The sequence below is a fragment of the Chinchilla lanigera genome, unplaced genomic scaffold (assembly GCF_000276665.1).
Source record: "Chinchilla lanigera isolate Chin_1 unplaced genomic scaffold, ChiLan1.0 scaffold00021, whole genome shotgun sequence".
Lineage (NCBI taxonomy): Eukaryota > Metazoa > Chordata > Mammalia > Rodentia > Chinchillidae > Chinchilla > Chinchilla lanigera.
The window spans coordinates 1,641,173-1,657,152 of NW_004955422.1; the positions used below are offsets into that span (position 1 = coordinate 1,641,173).

Consider the following 15,980-nt stretch of genomic DNA (forward strand, 5'->3'; position numbering starts at 1 on the left):
GCAATGGCAGAAGCCTGAAGACGGGCCAGAAGCAAGACCATTAGGAGACACTCCATAGTGAGCAGTAGGCAGGCAGTGGGCAAGAATAGACTTGAGCGCTAGCAGCTGGCTTGGGCTGTGGCACTGCCATGGGACCCCAGGCCAGCATGCCATGCCCTGGGACGTGACCTCTGGGGAAGGAGCTCATAGTTCACCAGGCACAGAGCTCAGTGTGGTGCGTCTCCGTGCCAGCCGGCCCCAGCCCACCTTGCTGCATGGCCCAGCCTGGGTCGGGAAGGTCTTCAGAGAGCAGCTGGAGAGGAGCGGAGCTGCCGTGCGCACAGGGTGCAGACGCTGTACCCGCATTGAGACCCTCGCAGCCTTTCCGCCCACCCTCTCCATACGAGCTGCACCCTGAGAGAACCTTCGAATCCTGCAGGGCTCCTTTCCGCCCCTGGGAAGCTGGAGCTCAGCTGCTCCAAAAATGTGGGTTAGGGCAGCCACCTGAGGGCTGGGGACAGTTTCCAGAGACACCTGAAAGAGCAAGCTTAATAGAAGCTGAGGCCCCCTACTCGTTATTACTGAGGGGAAGTAATAAGACCTGGAGCACAGGGCTGCCAGGCATGAATGAGAACGAGATGAATGGGGCCGTAGACACAGCTCAGCTGTGGAAGTGGCTGGCCTGGAAATCCACCTTGAAGGAGGCAAACAAGAGAGGGACCCCAGGGACAAGGGGGATCTCACAGAAATCACTGTTGACAGCCAAGTGTGGCGGTGCACACCTCTAATCCCAGCAGTTGGGAGGCTGAGGTAGAAGAATCTCCATGTGTTCAAGGCCGGCCAGGGCTACAGAGTAAGATCAAGGCCAGCCTGAACTACAGAGTGAGACCCTGTCTCAAAAAATAAACCTTTCAGTATCAAGTATCTCAAAAACAAGCTGCCATTCATGCCACAAAAGCTACAAGCTGCCCGAAAGCTACAGAACCCCAAACTAATCAGTACGTAGCCAAAAGAAGCACATCAGTAGTCACTAGGGCCACTCCTGGAGCCCAGGCACCTTGATGGGAGCTGTCTACAGCCCAGGCTGGTTCTCGCCCTCAGGCGGGCGCCCTCGTGTGGGTGCTGCCTGGGCAGACCTTCCGTGCTCGCTGCATGCAGGTCCCATTTTCTGTGTTCCGCACTCACCACGTGGGTGTTAAGGGATCTGGCCAAGGCCAGTGAGTGAGTGAGTGGCAGAGCGTGGGTTTGAGCCAAACTCTGACCACACGCGGTGGGTGCCCAGGCTTTGAGGTGAGCAGAGCCCTGCTTTCCCTGCCTAGAGCTGCAGGTTGGAGCCTGGGCCACCAGGAGCACCTGCGAAGGCCGCTGCGGAGAGGGAGAGGGAAGGGCTCCTACAACTTAGTTTTCTAAGGGGCTTTTGGCGAGTGCCACACACACAACACTGCCCCAGGAAGAGTGAGGGGAAGCGGAGCAGAAGGCTTGCCTCCCAGCCATACCCTGCGGGGTGCCTTTCTTCCAAAGACCTGGCCGCCTCATCCATCCTAGGCCTCAGTGTTCTCACTGGGTATAAACTGACGGTTCGCTTTCGAGGCTGATTTTTGTGGTGACAGAGTTGGGCCCTTTCTCCATCTTTGTTTTGGTTTTGGGTTTTTGAGACAAGAGTTTCACTGTGTAGTTCTGAAGCCTGGCTTTGAACTCACTATGCAGTCCAGGCTGGCCTCAAACTTGCAGCAGTCCTGCCTCAGCCTCCGGCATGCTGGGATGACAGGTGTGCCCCACCGTGCCCGGGTCTCTCTGGTTTTCACTACAACTCCCAGCTCAGGCCCAGGCCCACAACTAATTCCTTTCTCTGCTTTCCAGGCGAGGGCTCGGAGTACAGCGCTGGTGGGGAGGATGCCCTCAGCAGAATCCAGAGGTTGATGGCGGAGGGGGGCATGACTGCCGTGGTGCAGCGGGAGCAGAGCACCACCATGGCCTCCATGGGCGGCTTTGGCAACAACATCATCGTCAGCCACCGCATCCACCGCAGCTCGCAGACAGGCACGGAGTCGGGGGCTGCCCGCACCTCCTCGCCACAGCCCTCCACCTCTCGGGGACTGCTCCCGGAACCCGCACAGCTGACAGAGCACGGCCTCAGCCTCCGGACAGCCTCCTGGGACCAGCCCGGGACCTCTGGCCAGGAGCTGCCCGAGCTGTCCCTGCCCTCTGCCTCCCCTGTCCCCCTTCCCAGCACCGAGGGACCAGCCCTGCGCTGTGACCTGACCGATGACAGCCACCTTAGCGATGGCGGGGGCAGCGGCGGCAGCAGCAGGGGGGAGGGTGCCAGCCCCAGTGGGGAGCCCCGGAACAGGTAGAGACAGGTGTGCACGCTGCCGCCCTTGCGCCACCAGGAGTCGGACCTCACAGCTGACTGGGAAGTGTACGCAGAACCGGGGCCGCAACAGGGAGCAGCAGGAGTGAGAGGGCAGGAGGCAGCTGACTGGCGAGGCTCACGGAACTGGGCCCAGAAGAGCCAGGCTGTGGGCTGCCGAGTATGGAGGAGCAAGAGATGTCTCTGCTGTGAACCCTCTCTCTCCTAGGGCTGGGCTCAGGGCACTTGGGCCTGGGCAAGATCCCCAGAAGAGTGAACCGTCTTCCAGAGCCAGGCCACGCCGCCCTGGACAGAAGCCAGTGAGCAGCTTTGCCCTGTCTACCCGTCAGGTGGGCAGAGCTGCCTGGAGCCCCGGAACAGGGAAGGCTTCGCCCGAGTCCACCTCCATCCCTGGCCCTCCAGCCACGCTCCACCATCTCACCCCCAGGGACACTTAGTGGCAGGGGACACCAGGGCAGCAGGCAGGCCCTCAGGAGTGGGGGTGTGGGCTGGCCCACCCCTGGGCCTGTCCACTAGCTCCTTCAGCACGCCCTGCAGGCAGCATGAGCAGCTGTCAGTGGTACCGAGCCCAGGCCAAGCCAGCCCAAGTTGCGGCAGGGGCTCCAGCCCAGGTCAGAATGTGAGGTCTTGGTCTGTGATTTAAGGTGTTGCATGTGGAATCTTGAACTGTATGTGTAGTTTCTAGTGAAGAATCAAGGCTATGATCTTTTTGTTTTCCATATGAAATTGTGATTTCCTTTCTGTTTGTCACTCATCCTAGACACATTGTGGTGGGAGGAGGGGATGGTCTACTGCTAATGAGGGAAACACCAAAGATTATGTCATTAAAACGATGCCATGCCCCTCGCCAGGCTCCTGTGTCTCCATCGAGGGTGGGTTGGGGGGTGGGGCATCGAGCTGCGCCCGGCCCTGGCTGCCCCGGGCACTTTGTGAGGCTGCCCTGCGATGGGCATCCAGTCTGACTCCAGCCTGGTAAGGGCTGCCACCTGTGCTGTTTGTGGCTTCCCTACATTGCCCTGCTGCCCAGGGCCTGCTGTTGATCAGCTGCTTCCCAACCCTGGAGGGGCGGGGGGCTGGCTTCTGCTTGTAGGCGCCCCAGAGGCTGTGCTGCTGGCTGCTTGGGCCTGCCCTTACCCTGTGCCTTCTGCACAGTGACTGAAAGGCCTGCTCCATCCTTGGGACATGATTTCTCTAAGTCCCAGGCTGGCCTAGGGAAGGGGAGGCACCTTGGGCCCAACTTTTAGGGAGGTACTCACCTAGGGGAAAGCCTGAGCTACTCTGGGCTTCGGGCAGCAGCAAGAGCTTCCTGAGTTAACCCTTTTTTTTTTTTTTTCTTTTTTTTTTGAGACAGGGTCTCACAATGTAGTTAAGGTTGGCTTTGAACTCATGGTAATCCTCCTGCCTCAGCCTCCAGAGGGCTGGGATTACAGGTGTGTACCACCATGCCTGGTTCCCATGGGTATCTTTTTTTTTTTTTTTTTGGTTTTTCTCCGGTACCAGGAACCGAACTCACGACCTTGCGCTTGCCAGGCAGGCGCTTTGCCGCTGAGCTAAATCCCCAGCCCCTACCATGGGTATCTTTTGTATGCCCAACCCTACCCAATATGCTGTGGGCTGTGCAGGATTACAGTTCTGCCCCAGCAGAAATGAAACCAAGAGATAAACGGGCAAAGGCATGATCTAAAACAGTATGGAGAGTTAGCTACTTACCCAAGAATGCTCAGGTTTAATAGGCAGTCTTTCTTACATCGGTGGAGCATGGGCTGAAAGAGGTCCCCTAGCTGTGAGACCTCAGACTCACCACTCACCCTTACTGGGCTTCACTTACCTTTGGTAACGTGCAGGGCTCACACCGGGCAACCTCTTGAAGTTGCCGTTAGCACCGTAGTCTGAAACACACACCCAGACAGCAGCGTGAGGAGGGCAGGCTCTGATAGGGGGTGGAGGCCGGAAGAGGATCTGTCCCTTGTCGCAGGTTCTCCTGCAACGGGAAGATGTCACCTTGGCTTGACAGTGGGGTGGTTCACGTGAGTGTAAGCCGGGTGTCATCCCTCATGAAGCTGCTGAAGCATTCCTGCTGTTCACAGACAGCGCAGCCACTGGGAGAGCCTGGCTGAACCCAGGTAGGGTTTAGTTGCAGAGCATACCCTGTGGCCACTGTAACTGCTGTGTGGCCTTGGAGATGAGCACTCCAACTCTGAACCTGCCCGGCCACCCCAGCTGGCTCTGACATAGGATGGACCTATTGTCCACCTGTCTGTCCCCACACCAACCGTGTGAGAGCCCTCCATCCAGGACAAGGGGCGGCTCAAGGGCCAGAGGCTTGACAACCCCTTTGGAGCTGAAGAAATGTTTGGAAAAGTCCTGTGGCTTTAGACAATGGGCCCCGATGAGTCCATCCACCAAGGAGCAGGAGGGAACCAGGTGTCCTGTTCGAGAGACAGCTCTCCAGGGTTCCTCCGTGGGTTCCGAGATTGCAGCCTGGGGAGTCTAAAGCCCATGGTGGTGATTTTAGAGAAATGAGTGGCTTTGCCTGGCAGCTTCTGGAACTGCTCAAAACTGGTTCTGCTTTTTGGGGCCTGCATGCCTCGCCCTTGTTGGTCTCCCCATCAACACAGCTAACATCCTGCCCCCTCCTCCCCGCCACGCTGGCACTCTCCCGAGAGCGCCCAGCTCCCGGACTCTCAGAGGGATATGGTCATTGTCACGCACACCAGCCCAGCCAAGCCTCTTTCCTCCTCTGTGAAGTGGGGCAAGAACAATAGTTCTGCTTTCGCCCTCAGGAGGCTGGGGGGACATCTTACGCGCATAAGGGAAGATGGCTTCTCTGGACAGCCCAGCCAACCAACTCTGACCCTGAAATTCCCGGGCCTGACTAGGCGGCCCTGGCACCCAGGAGCACTGGGGACCTGACCTCCAACTCCCCTTCAGCATGGAGAACCCTGCACCACGAGCCCCGCAGCGCTGGCTCGGCTCAGCTCTTGCCTCTTCTCTGCGGAGAGGTTGCCGCCGCCTCTGCCTCTCCTGCCCTCGGTCCGCCTGCACTTCCCCCGGCTCCACCGCCGGCCCTCGGGGAGGTTGGAGGAGGGCGGGACTTGATTGTTTCTCCAAGACCTGACACCAGGGGTCTTTGAGGTTAATCGGCTGTCCGCGCTCTGAGGGCTGGGGGTGACAGGTCTCGGGAGGCTCGGCGAAGACCCGGCTGACGTGAGCAGGGCGGTCCGCTGGCCGCTGCAACCCGGGCGGGCGGAGCTCTCCGAGGTGCTGAATCCGCTCACTTCTGCGCACTGCCGGCCAGGCTCGCTGAGGGTGCGAGTGGTGCGGATCCAAGAGACTTGGGAGACTGGCGCCTTACCCTCGGGGACTTGTCCGGCCGTCTCAGGTGACCTTGGGCGCCTAGCCTCCCCTCCGTGGCAGCTGTGAGCATGTTCTACACGGCGTGGAGGGACGGGCGGCTCCTCCCGTGCTGAGGCCCGCAGGGCGAGAGCGCGCCCCTTTCTGGCCTGGGGCGTGGGCCAAGGGGCGCGGGGAACGGGTAAGGGGAGGCGCTGCCGGCGCTGGCAGCTCCTCCACTCTTCAAACGCTCGCCCGCCCGCTCCCCGCTTTCTCAGGCCGCCGACCCACAGCCAAGGCTGCCCCGACGGAAATGTGGGGTCGAGCGCACCCCAAGCACCCTTGGCCGCCTGTTGGAATCAAACCCTCGCACCCGCGGCCAAACTGCAAGCAAGGCCACGTATGGGAGGGAAACACCCAAAAGCACTAAAGCACTTGGGGTTCAGGGTACTCGGTCAGGGCGGAGGCGGGCCGCATAGCGGACCCGACCGTCTGCTTCCTCCCCAGCCCGCGAGGGGGCGCCGCGTCCCCATGACAACGCGGACACCCGCACCCCCGGAGGGCAGCGCCCCCCGCTACGAGCGCCGGTGACTGTGGGCGCTGCCTCGCCCGAGCAGCGAGTTGCGGGCCGGCACCGGGGAGGGACGCGGGCCGGGGGGTTCCCGACACCCCAGGTGGTGACCCCCGCGCATCGCCGCTGGGTGACCGGCTGGGGCGGGCGGCGTGGTCCCTCCGCGATTGGCTGCTTCCCCGTGACATCACGCGGCTCGGGGAAAAGTGCGAGCGTGAGCGCGAGTCGGAGCCACAGCGCCGGAGCCGCAGGCGGAGCAGGGGCCGCCCCTCTGCACCGGCCCCGGCCCGCCCCTGGCCCGGTCCGGCCCGCGGGCCTGGCGTCCGTGCCGCCGTCTGTCGGGGCGAGTGCAGCGGGCGCGGCGGCGGTGAGTGACTCCGCGGCGCGCGGGGGCGGGGGCTCGGGAGGAGGAGGACGCGGGTCCCGGGATCCCTGCGGGGCCCCAGAGCTGGGTCCGACGGGGACCGCTTCGGGAGCGAGCGCGGTGTCGGGGCCCAAAGGCCCGCGGCAGGGACCGCGGCGGGAAGAGGCCGGGGTCTCGAAGCCTTAAGGTGGCCGCAAAAGATGCCCGTGGGACCGGGCTGCAGGAGCGCCCACCCTGAGAGCCCCCGGGGTCGCCTTGCGGTCCGGACCCCGTACTCCAGACCCCTGAAGCTCAGTAGGGCGCCGGGCGCGGAGCCCAGGAGCCTTTTCCCGCCCGTCTCCCCGCCCCCCCTTTCTCGCGGGGCCGCCCGGGGGCTGCGAGCTCTCCAGCGCACGAGTCCTCCATCGGCGACCTTGAGCCCCGACGGAAGGCACCCCTGCCCTCACCGCTCCGGGCCCCGCCAAGGCCATCCCCGCTCCGCGAGGGCTCGGAGCCGGGGCCCCCAACCCAAGCCCTCAACCGGGCCTCGCGGCGGAAGCGCCGGGCACGAGGTCGGCCGAGGCCCCGCGCCCCTCTGCCTCCCCGCAACTCGAGTCTCCTCTCCCTCACCGCGGACAGATCCAGGCGCCACAGCCTTCCGCCCCAGATCTCGGGGTGACGGCCTCAAAGCCGGGGTTCTACGCCCCAAGCAGCCCGCCAGGCGCCCGAGCTCTAGCTCCGCTGTGGCCGGGCAGGGCAGGGGCTCAGGCCCCGAAAGCGGGGTGCCCACGCCCAGAGGCCGCGGGAGCTGCGCTCGGCGGGTACTGAGGGAGGGGTGCCGGGGAGCCACGGGCCCCCAACCTGGCGTAGACGCGAGGAGCCACTGGGGGCCCCCGAGGCCACCTGGGCCAAGGGCTGAAAAAACAACCCGCGCCCACTCGGGTCGCCGGCTGCACAGGGCCCTGGAACAGGGAGGGTGAGGAGGGCAGGAATCTTGCACCCGTCTGACCCGAGCCTCGAGCCTCCCTGTGGGCGTGTGGTCCCTGGCCGGTCCCCTCAGGGCGCACGGAGCTGAGCCCAGTGACCTTCAAGATTGCGCGACCATCGCAGAGGCCCCCGACAGAAGTCAGTCGGAGGCTCCGCGCTGACTCCTTGAAGGCGCGCACGGCCCCGGCCCCGGCTGAGACCATAAAGTCAGGGGTCAGGTCCAAAAGTCTGGGGTCCTTCCGAGCCCGAAGCGTCCTGTCCCACAGGCCCCGCGCTGTCGCGGACCCCCACCGCTACCCGCAAGCTCTGAGAGAGAGGCAAGTTCTGGGCCGAGCCTCCCACCTGGGCGTGGGGATGTGGCCGGTGGCCGTCGCCCCGCTTGTGCTCGTGTGCCCAGGTCCACAGCTGCAGCACCCGAGCTGCGTGCGTCCCCCAGGCCACCGCAGCCCGGGCACGCACACGCGTGCACATACACGTGTCCACGCGGGCGGCATGCTCACGCGCTCCCCGCGCACCGGTATCCAGGCGGGGCCGTGGCACACACGCACATGCAAGCAGCTACTAGCGTCTACTCGCGCTCCCGGGCAATCACACACAAACACAACTCGCGCTCGCCGTCCTCCCACGCGATCCTCGCAGGGTGGCGGGTGGAATCCAGGCGCCCTAAACTTTCTCACACTTGAACCCCGCGCAGAGCGGAAGGCTGCTTCGTGGCGCCTAGGGTGGGTTCTGGCGAGGGGGAGTTGGGGATGGCGATGGGGACGGGGATGGGGCCGTCCCCTCCCCGAGGAGCCCTGCCTAGAGCCTCTGTGTTTGTGGACGCCCTGGCGTTGGGGGCGGCGGCGAGCGGCAGCCGCCCGCTCGGGTCGGGAGCTGGCACCCAGGAACCGACATTGCCATCTAGCGGTGCACACGGCCCTGGCCACGGCTGCCTGCCACCGCCGATGCGAGCGGGCCTGGATTCCGGCAAATGCACCAGGGAGGGGGCCGAATGTCTGCGGGGACTGAGCCGACCCTGTGCGGGGCTAGGGCTCCACTACCCGTCACTTATTCTACCACCCCGGTAAGAAATGTACTTATTTTTCTTCCTTCTTTGGACCCAGTTTGTCCCCTTGGAGGACAGGAAAGCTCCTGTCCTGGGAAAGCTAGATGGGGGACCTCCCCAAGCCGCACCTGATGGGACCCCACTTGGGTCATTTTGGTGGGGCAGAGGTGGGACATTTACTCCAAGTGCTATTCAGTACCTTGGAGTTAGGGTGGCTCTGGGTTCTAATCCTGCTCCACCCCTACTTACAAATTGGGTAATTTAGGGCTAGTTACTTAGCCTTCTCCTCATGTGAGGATGTTTACCTCTTCATGCTGAGCAGTCCCTACCTTTTCCTTTTGGGGCTCTTGTAATCCGGTAGAAAAGCCTCAGAGGGCCTCCTGGCTCGCTCCCTCCTCTTGCCCTGCTGGCCGGTGTCCTGGCCCTGGGAGGCCCCCCGGTGACAGATCCCAAGGCCCACCCTCCCCTCTGCAGCACAAGCCTGGGCACGGCAGCTTCTCTGCCTGCATGCTTCTGCTCTCTGGGTTCAGCAGGCGACACTGTGTTTTTCTGCGATAGGGTCTCACTGTATAATCCAGGCTGGCCTTGAGCTCATTAGCCCAGGCTGTCTTGCCTCAGCCTCCCGAGTGCTGGGGTGACAGGCATGTGCCTCCATGCCCGGCGGAGGGTGACACTTGAGTTTCCATTTAGGGTCCTCTCAGAGTTACCTGGGGTGGCAGAGACCCTGGAGAGAAGGCCTTCTCTGCCCTTTGCCCTTGACAGTCAGTGTGACCTTTGGGGACAGCTGCTCAGCTTCTCCAAGCACTTGGAACAGGAGGCTGGCTCGGTGTCTGTGGTGGTGGACAAGGGCCTGGGGCCACCGCAGCACGTGGCTGCAGCCTCCAGTGCCATTTCCGTGACATCAACTCGTTCCGTCCTGACAGCTGCTCAGGAGGTCGTCTCAGGACAGGACCGTGGACTTTACAAAGGACAAGGAGAGGAGCGGGCGGCAGGTGGCTTCCTCAGGCCAGGCCGCCAGCCCTCCTTCGGTGCCTTCCTCCCCACGGCCGCTTGCCGCCTTCCCCGTCACACACACAGACGCACACAAGTGCGTCCGCGGCTGCGTGTGGCTGAGACAGGGCCGAGTGCGTATGTGACGGCGTGTGTGTTGGCGGGTGTGAAGGAGGCTGGGCTCAGCGGCTGCCCTGGCACCGGTGCCGGCGTGGGCCTGGCTCACATGTATGGAAGTCGGAAGAGGAGGAGGAGAGCGCGGTGGGCGAGGGCGGCTGCGAGAGGGGCTCTGGCTGGGGCGCCTGGTCCCCGGCCCTGCGGGGTGTGGAAGGGCGAGGAAGGTCAGCCTGCGGCCCCTCTCCACCCTCTGCCACGATCTTTTCATCTTTGGGGTTCCCTGGCCGCTCTTGGGGGCAGCCTTGACACTGGGGAAGCCATGTGGGCCCTTGCTTTATTTTCACATGTTGGCCTTACTGGGGGTTGAACCCTTGGAGTCCTGAGCTATACCCCCAGCCTAGTTTGTTTTGAGACAGAGTCTCACTGTGTAGCCCAGGTGGGTCTCAAATTCGTGATCCTCCTGCCTCAGCCTCCAGAGTGACTGGGATCACAGATGTGCACCGCCACACCGGGCTTGATGTGGGCCCTTTGGGTTTCTGATCCTGCAGGGGTCTGAGCTTCTGGGTTTGGAGAGCCCCCAGGTCCACTCTCTGGCCTGTTCTGTGCTCTGGGCTGGGGTGAGGGTGGAGGAGACTGCTGAGCTGCCCTTCAAGGCCTCTTCTTCCTCTCCTGCTCCTCCTCTCCTCCCGGGGATGCCCCTCCGCCCTTGGAATGGGCTCCGTGGCCCTGTGGCCCCCTCTGCTAGAGCCCTCAGAGGACTGCTCTGCCCAGACCCCAGCAACAGGACCTCAAGGAGCCGCAGAACCTCGGCTGGGTTATATGACACTTCTGTGCCTCAGTTTCCCCATTTGTAAGTAGTAAAACTACCTCTTCTTAGGTGTGTTGCGGGGTGCAAAGAGTTAATACTCTAAGCAGTGTAGAAAGTGCGGGGCCCTTGGGAAGCAATACACGTTAACTGCTGACATACACTTTCCCATCAGTGCCCGCCTCCAGTGTAGGCCCCAAGCCAGGCCCTTGGCGATGTTAAGAAAGGACCCGGTGGGGCCCTGGATGGAGCTCCTGGTGCAGCACTCACCTGCCACGAGCAGGGACCCGGTTCCATCCCCGCTGCCCCCACAATACATGCATACCCAAGACAGGGTGGGTGGATGAACGGGTACCTGGAACCAGAGCCCTCTGGCCACTCACCCGCCTTCCTGGGCTCCATCACACAGGCCTCTGAGGAGGCGGGGGCAGGCCTTCCCTGTTTTGCGGGTTTGTTTTCTTTTTCTGTTTTTTGAGACAGAGTCTTGCTATATAGCCCAGCCTGGCCTCAACTTCTCAGCAATCCTCCTGCCTCAGCCTCCCGAGTACTGGGACTACAGGAGTGTGCCCCCAGGCTTTTGCTCTTGCCTTTGCCTTTGACTCGACCACTCCCTTTCAACACTTCCTGTGTCTGCCTCTTCCTTGTCACCAGCGTCCTCTCCTGCCTGATACTTTCTGTTTTTTGTTTTTGAAACAGGGTCTCGCTATGTAGTTCAGGCTGGCCTTGAACTCACTATGTGACTCACACGAACTCATGGTGATCTTCCTGCCTTGGCCTCCCAAGTGCTGGGGTTACAGGTGTGCACCACGCTGGGTCCTGACACTTTCCCTGATCACCCAGCGAGGAACCATCCCTGTCCTGTCTTCTGACTGCCTCATCCTGCCCTCAGCCTGCCTGCCTTTGCTTTGCTTTGCTTTTTCTCCTCTCTTTCTTTTTCTTTCCATGCAGTGGGTTGAATGCGGCCTGGAGCATGCTGGGTAAGCGCTCTACCCCTGCGCTGCATCTCGTATTTTCTTTCTAGCACTTTGTTGTGCACGCTTTTCTGCGTCTCCCCCGCTAGAGGACACACTCTGAGCTGGGCCCTGAATTTCCTGTCCTGTTATCCCAGCTTGAGGGCCGTGCCAGTGGCCCCCGTAGCTGCCCGATGAAGGCATGAATGGATGGTGCTGGATGCTGTTCCTCCCTCACTGCCTTGATTTCCCTCCTCACTGCCCGCTCCTCACCAGCACTTCACCCCTCTCTCTCTCCTTCCTCCCTCAGCCGCGCCCCAACATGGCGAACTTCACACCCGGCAACGGCAGCGCGGGCAACCAGTCTGTACGCCTGGTCACCGCGGCCCACAACCGCTACGAGACGGTGGAGATGGTGTTCATCGCCACGGTGACGGGCTCGCTGAGCCTGGTAACTGTCGTGGGCAACATCCTGGTGATGCTGTCCATCAAGGTCAACAGGCAGCTGCAGACGGTCAACAACTACTTCCTGTTCAGCCTGGCGTGTGCCGACCTCATCATAGGCGCCTTCTCCATGAACCTGTACACCGTGTACATCATCAAGGGCTACTGGCCCCTGGGCGCCGTGGTCTGTGACCTGTGGCTGGCCCTGGACTACGTGGTGAGCAACGCGTCCGTCATGAACCTTCTCATCATCAGCTTCGACCGCTACTTCTGCGTCACCAAGCCGCTCACCTACCCCGCCCGGCGGACCACCAAGATGGCCGGGCTCATGATCGCCGCCGCCTGGGTCCTGTCCTTCGTGCTCTGGGCGCCCGCCATCTTGTTCTGGCAGTTTGTGGTGGGCAAGAGGACGGTGCCCGACAACCAATGCTTCATCCAGTTCCTGTCCAACCCGGCAGTGACCTTCGGCACGGCCATCGCGGCCTTCTACCTGCCCGTGGTCATCATGACGGTGCTCTACATCCACATCTCCCTGGCCAGTCGCAGCCGAGTCCACAAGCACCGGCCCGAAGGCCCCAAGGAGAAGAAAGCCAAGAGCCTGGCCTTCCTCAAGAGCCCCCTGGTCAAGCAGAGCATCAAGAAGCCCCCGCCGGGCGCTGCGGCCCGGGACGAGCTGCGCAACGGGAAGCTGGAGGAGGCCCCACCGCCAGCCCTGCCGCCACCACCACGCCCAGTGGCCGACAAGGACACCTCCAATGAGTCCAGCTCGGGCAGCGCCACCCAGAACACCAAGGAACGCCCCGCCACGGAGCTGTCCACCACAGAGGCCACCGCACCTGCCGTGCCCCCCGCCACCCTGCAGCCACGGACCCTCAACCCGGCATCCAAATGGTCCAAGATCCAGATAGTGACAAAGCAGACGGGCAGTGAGTGTGTGACAGCCATCGAGATTGTGCCTGCCACGCCAGCCGGCATGCGCCCGGCCGCCAACGTTGCCCGCAAGTTTGCCAGCATCGCTCGAAACCAGGTGCGCAAGAAGCGGCAGATGGCAGCCCGGGAACGCAAGGTGACGCGGACCATCTTTGCCATCCTGCTGGCCTTCATCCTCACCTGGACGCCCTACAACGTCATGGTCCTGGTGAACACCTTCTGCCAGAGCTGCATCCCAGAAACGATGTGGTCCATCGGCTACTGGCTCTGCTATGTCAACAGCACCATCAACCCTGCCTGCTACGCGCTCTGCAATGCCACCTTCAAGAAGACCTTTCGGCACCTGCTGCTGTGCCAGTACCGCAACATCGGCACGGCCAGGTAGGCGGGCAGGTGGGCGGGCCCAGGAGGTGCTGGCGTCCTAGGCTGGGGGACCGCGCGATGCAGGCCCCATGCCACGCTCACGTTTGCTGAAGAGGATGGAAGCCTGGGAAGCGGCTCCGGCTGGATTTCGAGAGCAGATCCCGGCTCAAGGAGGCTCGGCGCAGGGAAGTCTGGACTGTCATCGCCCAGCCCCAGGAGGTTGGGGACCCTGGCCGGGGTGTGCAGCGGCCCCATGGTAGCCAGCAAGCAGCAGAGCAGGAAGGATGGATGCGAGGAGGGCGGCAGCGGGGTCAGGCTGGAAGGACGGAAGCGTGGGTCCCCCATTCTGCTGTGATAGGTGCTTTCCGCCTCCCTGTGCCCCGCATGTAGGCTCAGCCCCTTCCCCCAAACCCCATGCAGGGGCAGAGATGCCCCTTGCTATAGCTGCTCAGCCGGCTGCCAGGGGCCGCTGTGCGTATGGGGGCGCAGGCTGGGCGCCCCGGGCTTCCCCTCCCCTGCAGTGCTGCCTCGTGCTGGCCTGGCAGGATGCAGAGGTCAGGTCGGGAGGCCCAGGCCAGGGCTCCCAGCTGCACCCCTGCCTCCCCTGTACCTCTGCAGCACTCAGGGACCCACCAGGCCTCAGTGAACTTCCAACCTGGCAGTGGCTGTACCAGGAGGCCTTTGACAGGGGAGGCTGAGTCCCAGGTCCCTTCCCCAGCCCGCCGGGTCCCCAGGCGAGAGGACGGACCGCCTTAGGGAAGACAGACAGGGGACCCTTTCAGGGGCCCTGAAGATTCTTTCGTCAGTGTTCTGCTTTCCCACAGGGAGCCCTAGGGAACACTCGGCAAGCCCCGAGCCCCCTAAGCCCACGGGGCCCCACAGCTGACCCTCCCCACAAAGCTGCGCAGTACCCTCCCGGGAAAGGGCTTTTATATATTGAAAAGAAAAGCTTTTATTGGGAAAGAAGTTGGTTCATTTTATTCATTTCTTGGTAACAAGGAGCATGGTGCAAAAGGACCACGGGGGGACTGGGAATCGAAAACCCTGGGGGGGTGGCGAGTTCCAGAATCCCTTGGCCTGCTCTGGGCTTTGGGGTGGGCGGGGTGCAGGGCAGGGTGATTGATAAAGCTGTGGAGCAAAGGCACTGGTGGGCGGTGTCCTGGGCCTGCGGGAAGGCGGGGGCGGCCAGGCTATCACAGCCTGGCTCAGTCCTTTCCCTTCCCTTTCTTGGCTGTAAAACAAGAAAGAAACGCGGTATTAGCCAGGTTACTGTAATCCAGTAGAGACCCCCACCCCAAAACGTCAAAGAGAAAATCTTGCACCCTGGCGATCTTATTTCCTTTTCCTGTGAGATACTGGGCATTGAACCCAGGGCCTTCACACTGAGACTCAGCCTTTCTTTAAATTTTGAGACCGGTCTTACTAAATCACTAAGTTGCCTAGGTTGGGCTCAAACTTCAGATGCTCTTGACTCAGCCTTCCAGTGTGCTGGGATTACAGGCATACACCACCACACTCCGCTTGCCTATTGACTTTTTTCGGCGGTGGGGGCGGGTGGTACTGGGAATGGAACTCAGGACCTTGTGCGTGCCAGCTACATCCTCAGCACCCTACTGACTTTCTATCAGCTGACCAGAAGCAGGTGGGGCACTCATGCTAACATCAGGCCTGACCATTCCACCTCCACTGTGTATTTTCACCCAGGATCAGAACTTCCAACCTCCTTGGCCCGGGCGCCGGGAACAGCCTGGGCTCCCTGACTGGGCAGTGGGCAGCTGCCCGCCTCTGCCCTGACGACCTCTCTGGGCTGCTAGGAGTGAGGGGGGCAGCCAGGTGCCCGTGAAGCCCTTGGCATCCAGGAACTGCGAAGGGGACCCTGTGGCCCCCCCTGCCCGAGCCAGGACCCACAGGGCGCTCTCCCTGGCCCCACCAGGACGGAGGCCCCAGGGCATAGCGCACCCGTGCCCAGGCCACTGACGTGTCGCTTGTCACGCGACTGCAGGTTGCACCACTGCCCTGGGGCGGGTCGGGCCCTGCGACCCCACCCAGCGCCCACCTTTGGCCTTGGCTTTGGTCTTGGGAGTGCAGGGCTTGGTCACGCGGATGGTCTCCTGGCACTGGGCGTTGTAGCGCGCCTTCTTCAGGGTGCCCTGGCGCGCTCTGGTGCCGGTGCCCCCATCGCACGGCCCCCAGCTCTCGAACTTGTACTTGCAGTCGGCTGGCGGGAGAGGCCGGGTCAGCGGTCAGCGCGAGCGCAGGCCTGCGCGGCCGCCCTGCCCGCCCCGCCGTCCCTCACCTCCGAACTCCTTCTTCCAGTTGCAGGGCACCCGGCAGCGGAGGCGCTGCGTCTGCGCCCCGCAGGCGCCCTCGCGGAAGCCCGCGCCGCAGTCCTTGCTGCTGGGGACGCAGGGGCCCCAGGTCCACTCGGCGCACTCGCCGCCCGCGCCGCCCTTCTTGCCCTTGTCTGCGGGGCCGGGACAGAGCTCAGGACGCGGGCGCCGGGGCTCCCCTCTAGGGCTCTCCGGCACCCCTCCGACCCCACCCCTCACCTTTCTTTTTGGCCGCCGTGGAGGGCAGCGCCAGCAGGGCGAGCAGGGCGAGGAGGAGGAAGCCTCGGGGCTGCATCCTGGGGGCCAGCGGGTCGGAGTTCCTCGCCGTCCCCTTGCCCACGGGGTCACCCGCGCCCCTCGCCTTCCGGGCCCCTCGCGCGGGTCGGGGCGCGCCGCGAGCAGGGCAGCCCAGCCCCCTCACC

General features: G+C 62.9%; 3 protein-coding genes across 10 annotated transcripts in view; 2 read left to right on the plus strand and 1 right to left on the minus strand.

Moving 5' to 3' along the window:
- Ambra1 (autophagy/beclin-1 regulator 1) overlaps positions 1-3,196 on the plus strand; it is a 188,977-nt gene extending 185,781 nt beyond the window's left edge. For all 5 annotated transcript variants that reach the window (XM_005384021.2, XM_005384022.2, XM_005384023.2 and 2 more), the window contains one exon: positions 1,840-3,196. In XM_005384021.2, coding sequence (XP_005384078.1) covers positions 1,840-2,333 — 494 coding nt within the window. In that variant the 3' untranslated portion in view covers positions 2,334-3,196. The remainder of the gene's footprint in view (positions 1-1,839) is intronic.
- Positions 3,197-6,490: 3,294 nt separating this feature from the next.
- Positions 6,491-14,191, plus strand: Chrm4 (cholinergic receptor, muscarinic 4). 4 transcript variants are annotated; one of them, XM_005384028.1, is made up of 3 exons: positions 6,491-6,621; positions 10,482-10,586; positions 11,802-14,191. In XM_005384028.1, exon 3 carries the CDS (start codon positions 11,814-11,816, stop codon positions 13,248-13,250), a length of 1,437 nt encoding a protein of 478 aa, XP_005384085.1. In that variant the 5' UTR covers positions 6,491-6,621; positions 10,482-10,586; positions 11,802-11,813; the 3' UTR covers positions 13,251-14,191. The 4 variants fall into 4 exon arrangements, 3 of the variants coding, with proteins under 3 accessions (XP_005384085.1, XP_005384087.1, XP_005384086.1); XM_005384030.1 differs by lacking the exon at positions 10,482-10,586; XR_001233927.1 differs by lacking the exons at positions 6,491-6,621; positions 11,802-14,191 and adding an exon at positions 11,238-11,274 and having other exon boundaries at positions 10,167-10,586.
- On the minus strand, positions 14,179-15,854 carry Mdk (midkine (neurite growth-promoting factor 2); the record flags this gene model as incomplete). Its single annotated transcript, XM_005384026.2, is given in 4 exon segments — positions 14,179-14,459; positions 15,285-15,446; positions 15,525-15,692; positions 15,778-15,854. Coding segments are annotated over 4 exon segments (433 nt in total), but the record flags the coding sequence as incomplete, so codon positions are not given.
- Positions 15,855-15,980: the final 126 nt, after the last annotated feature.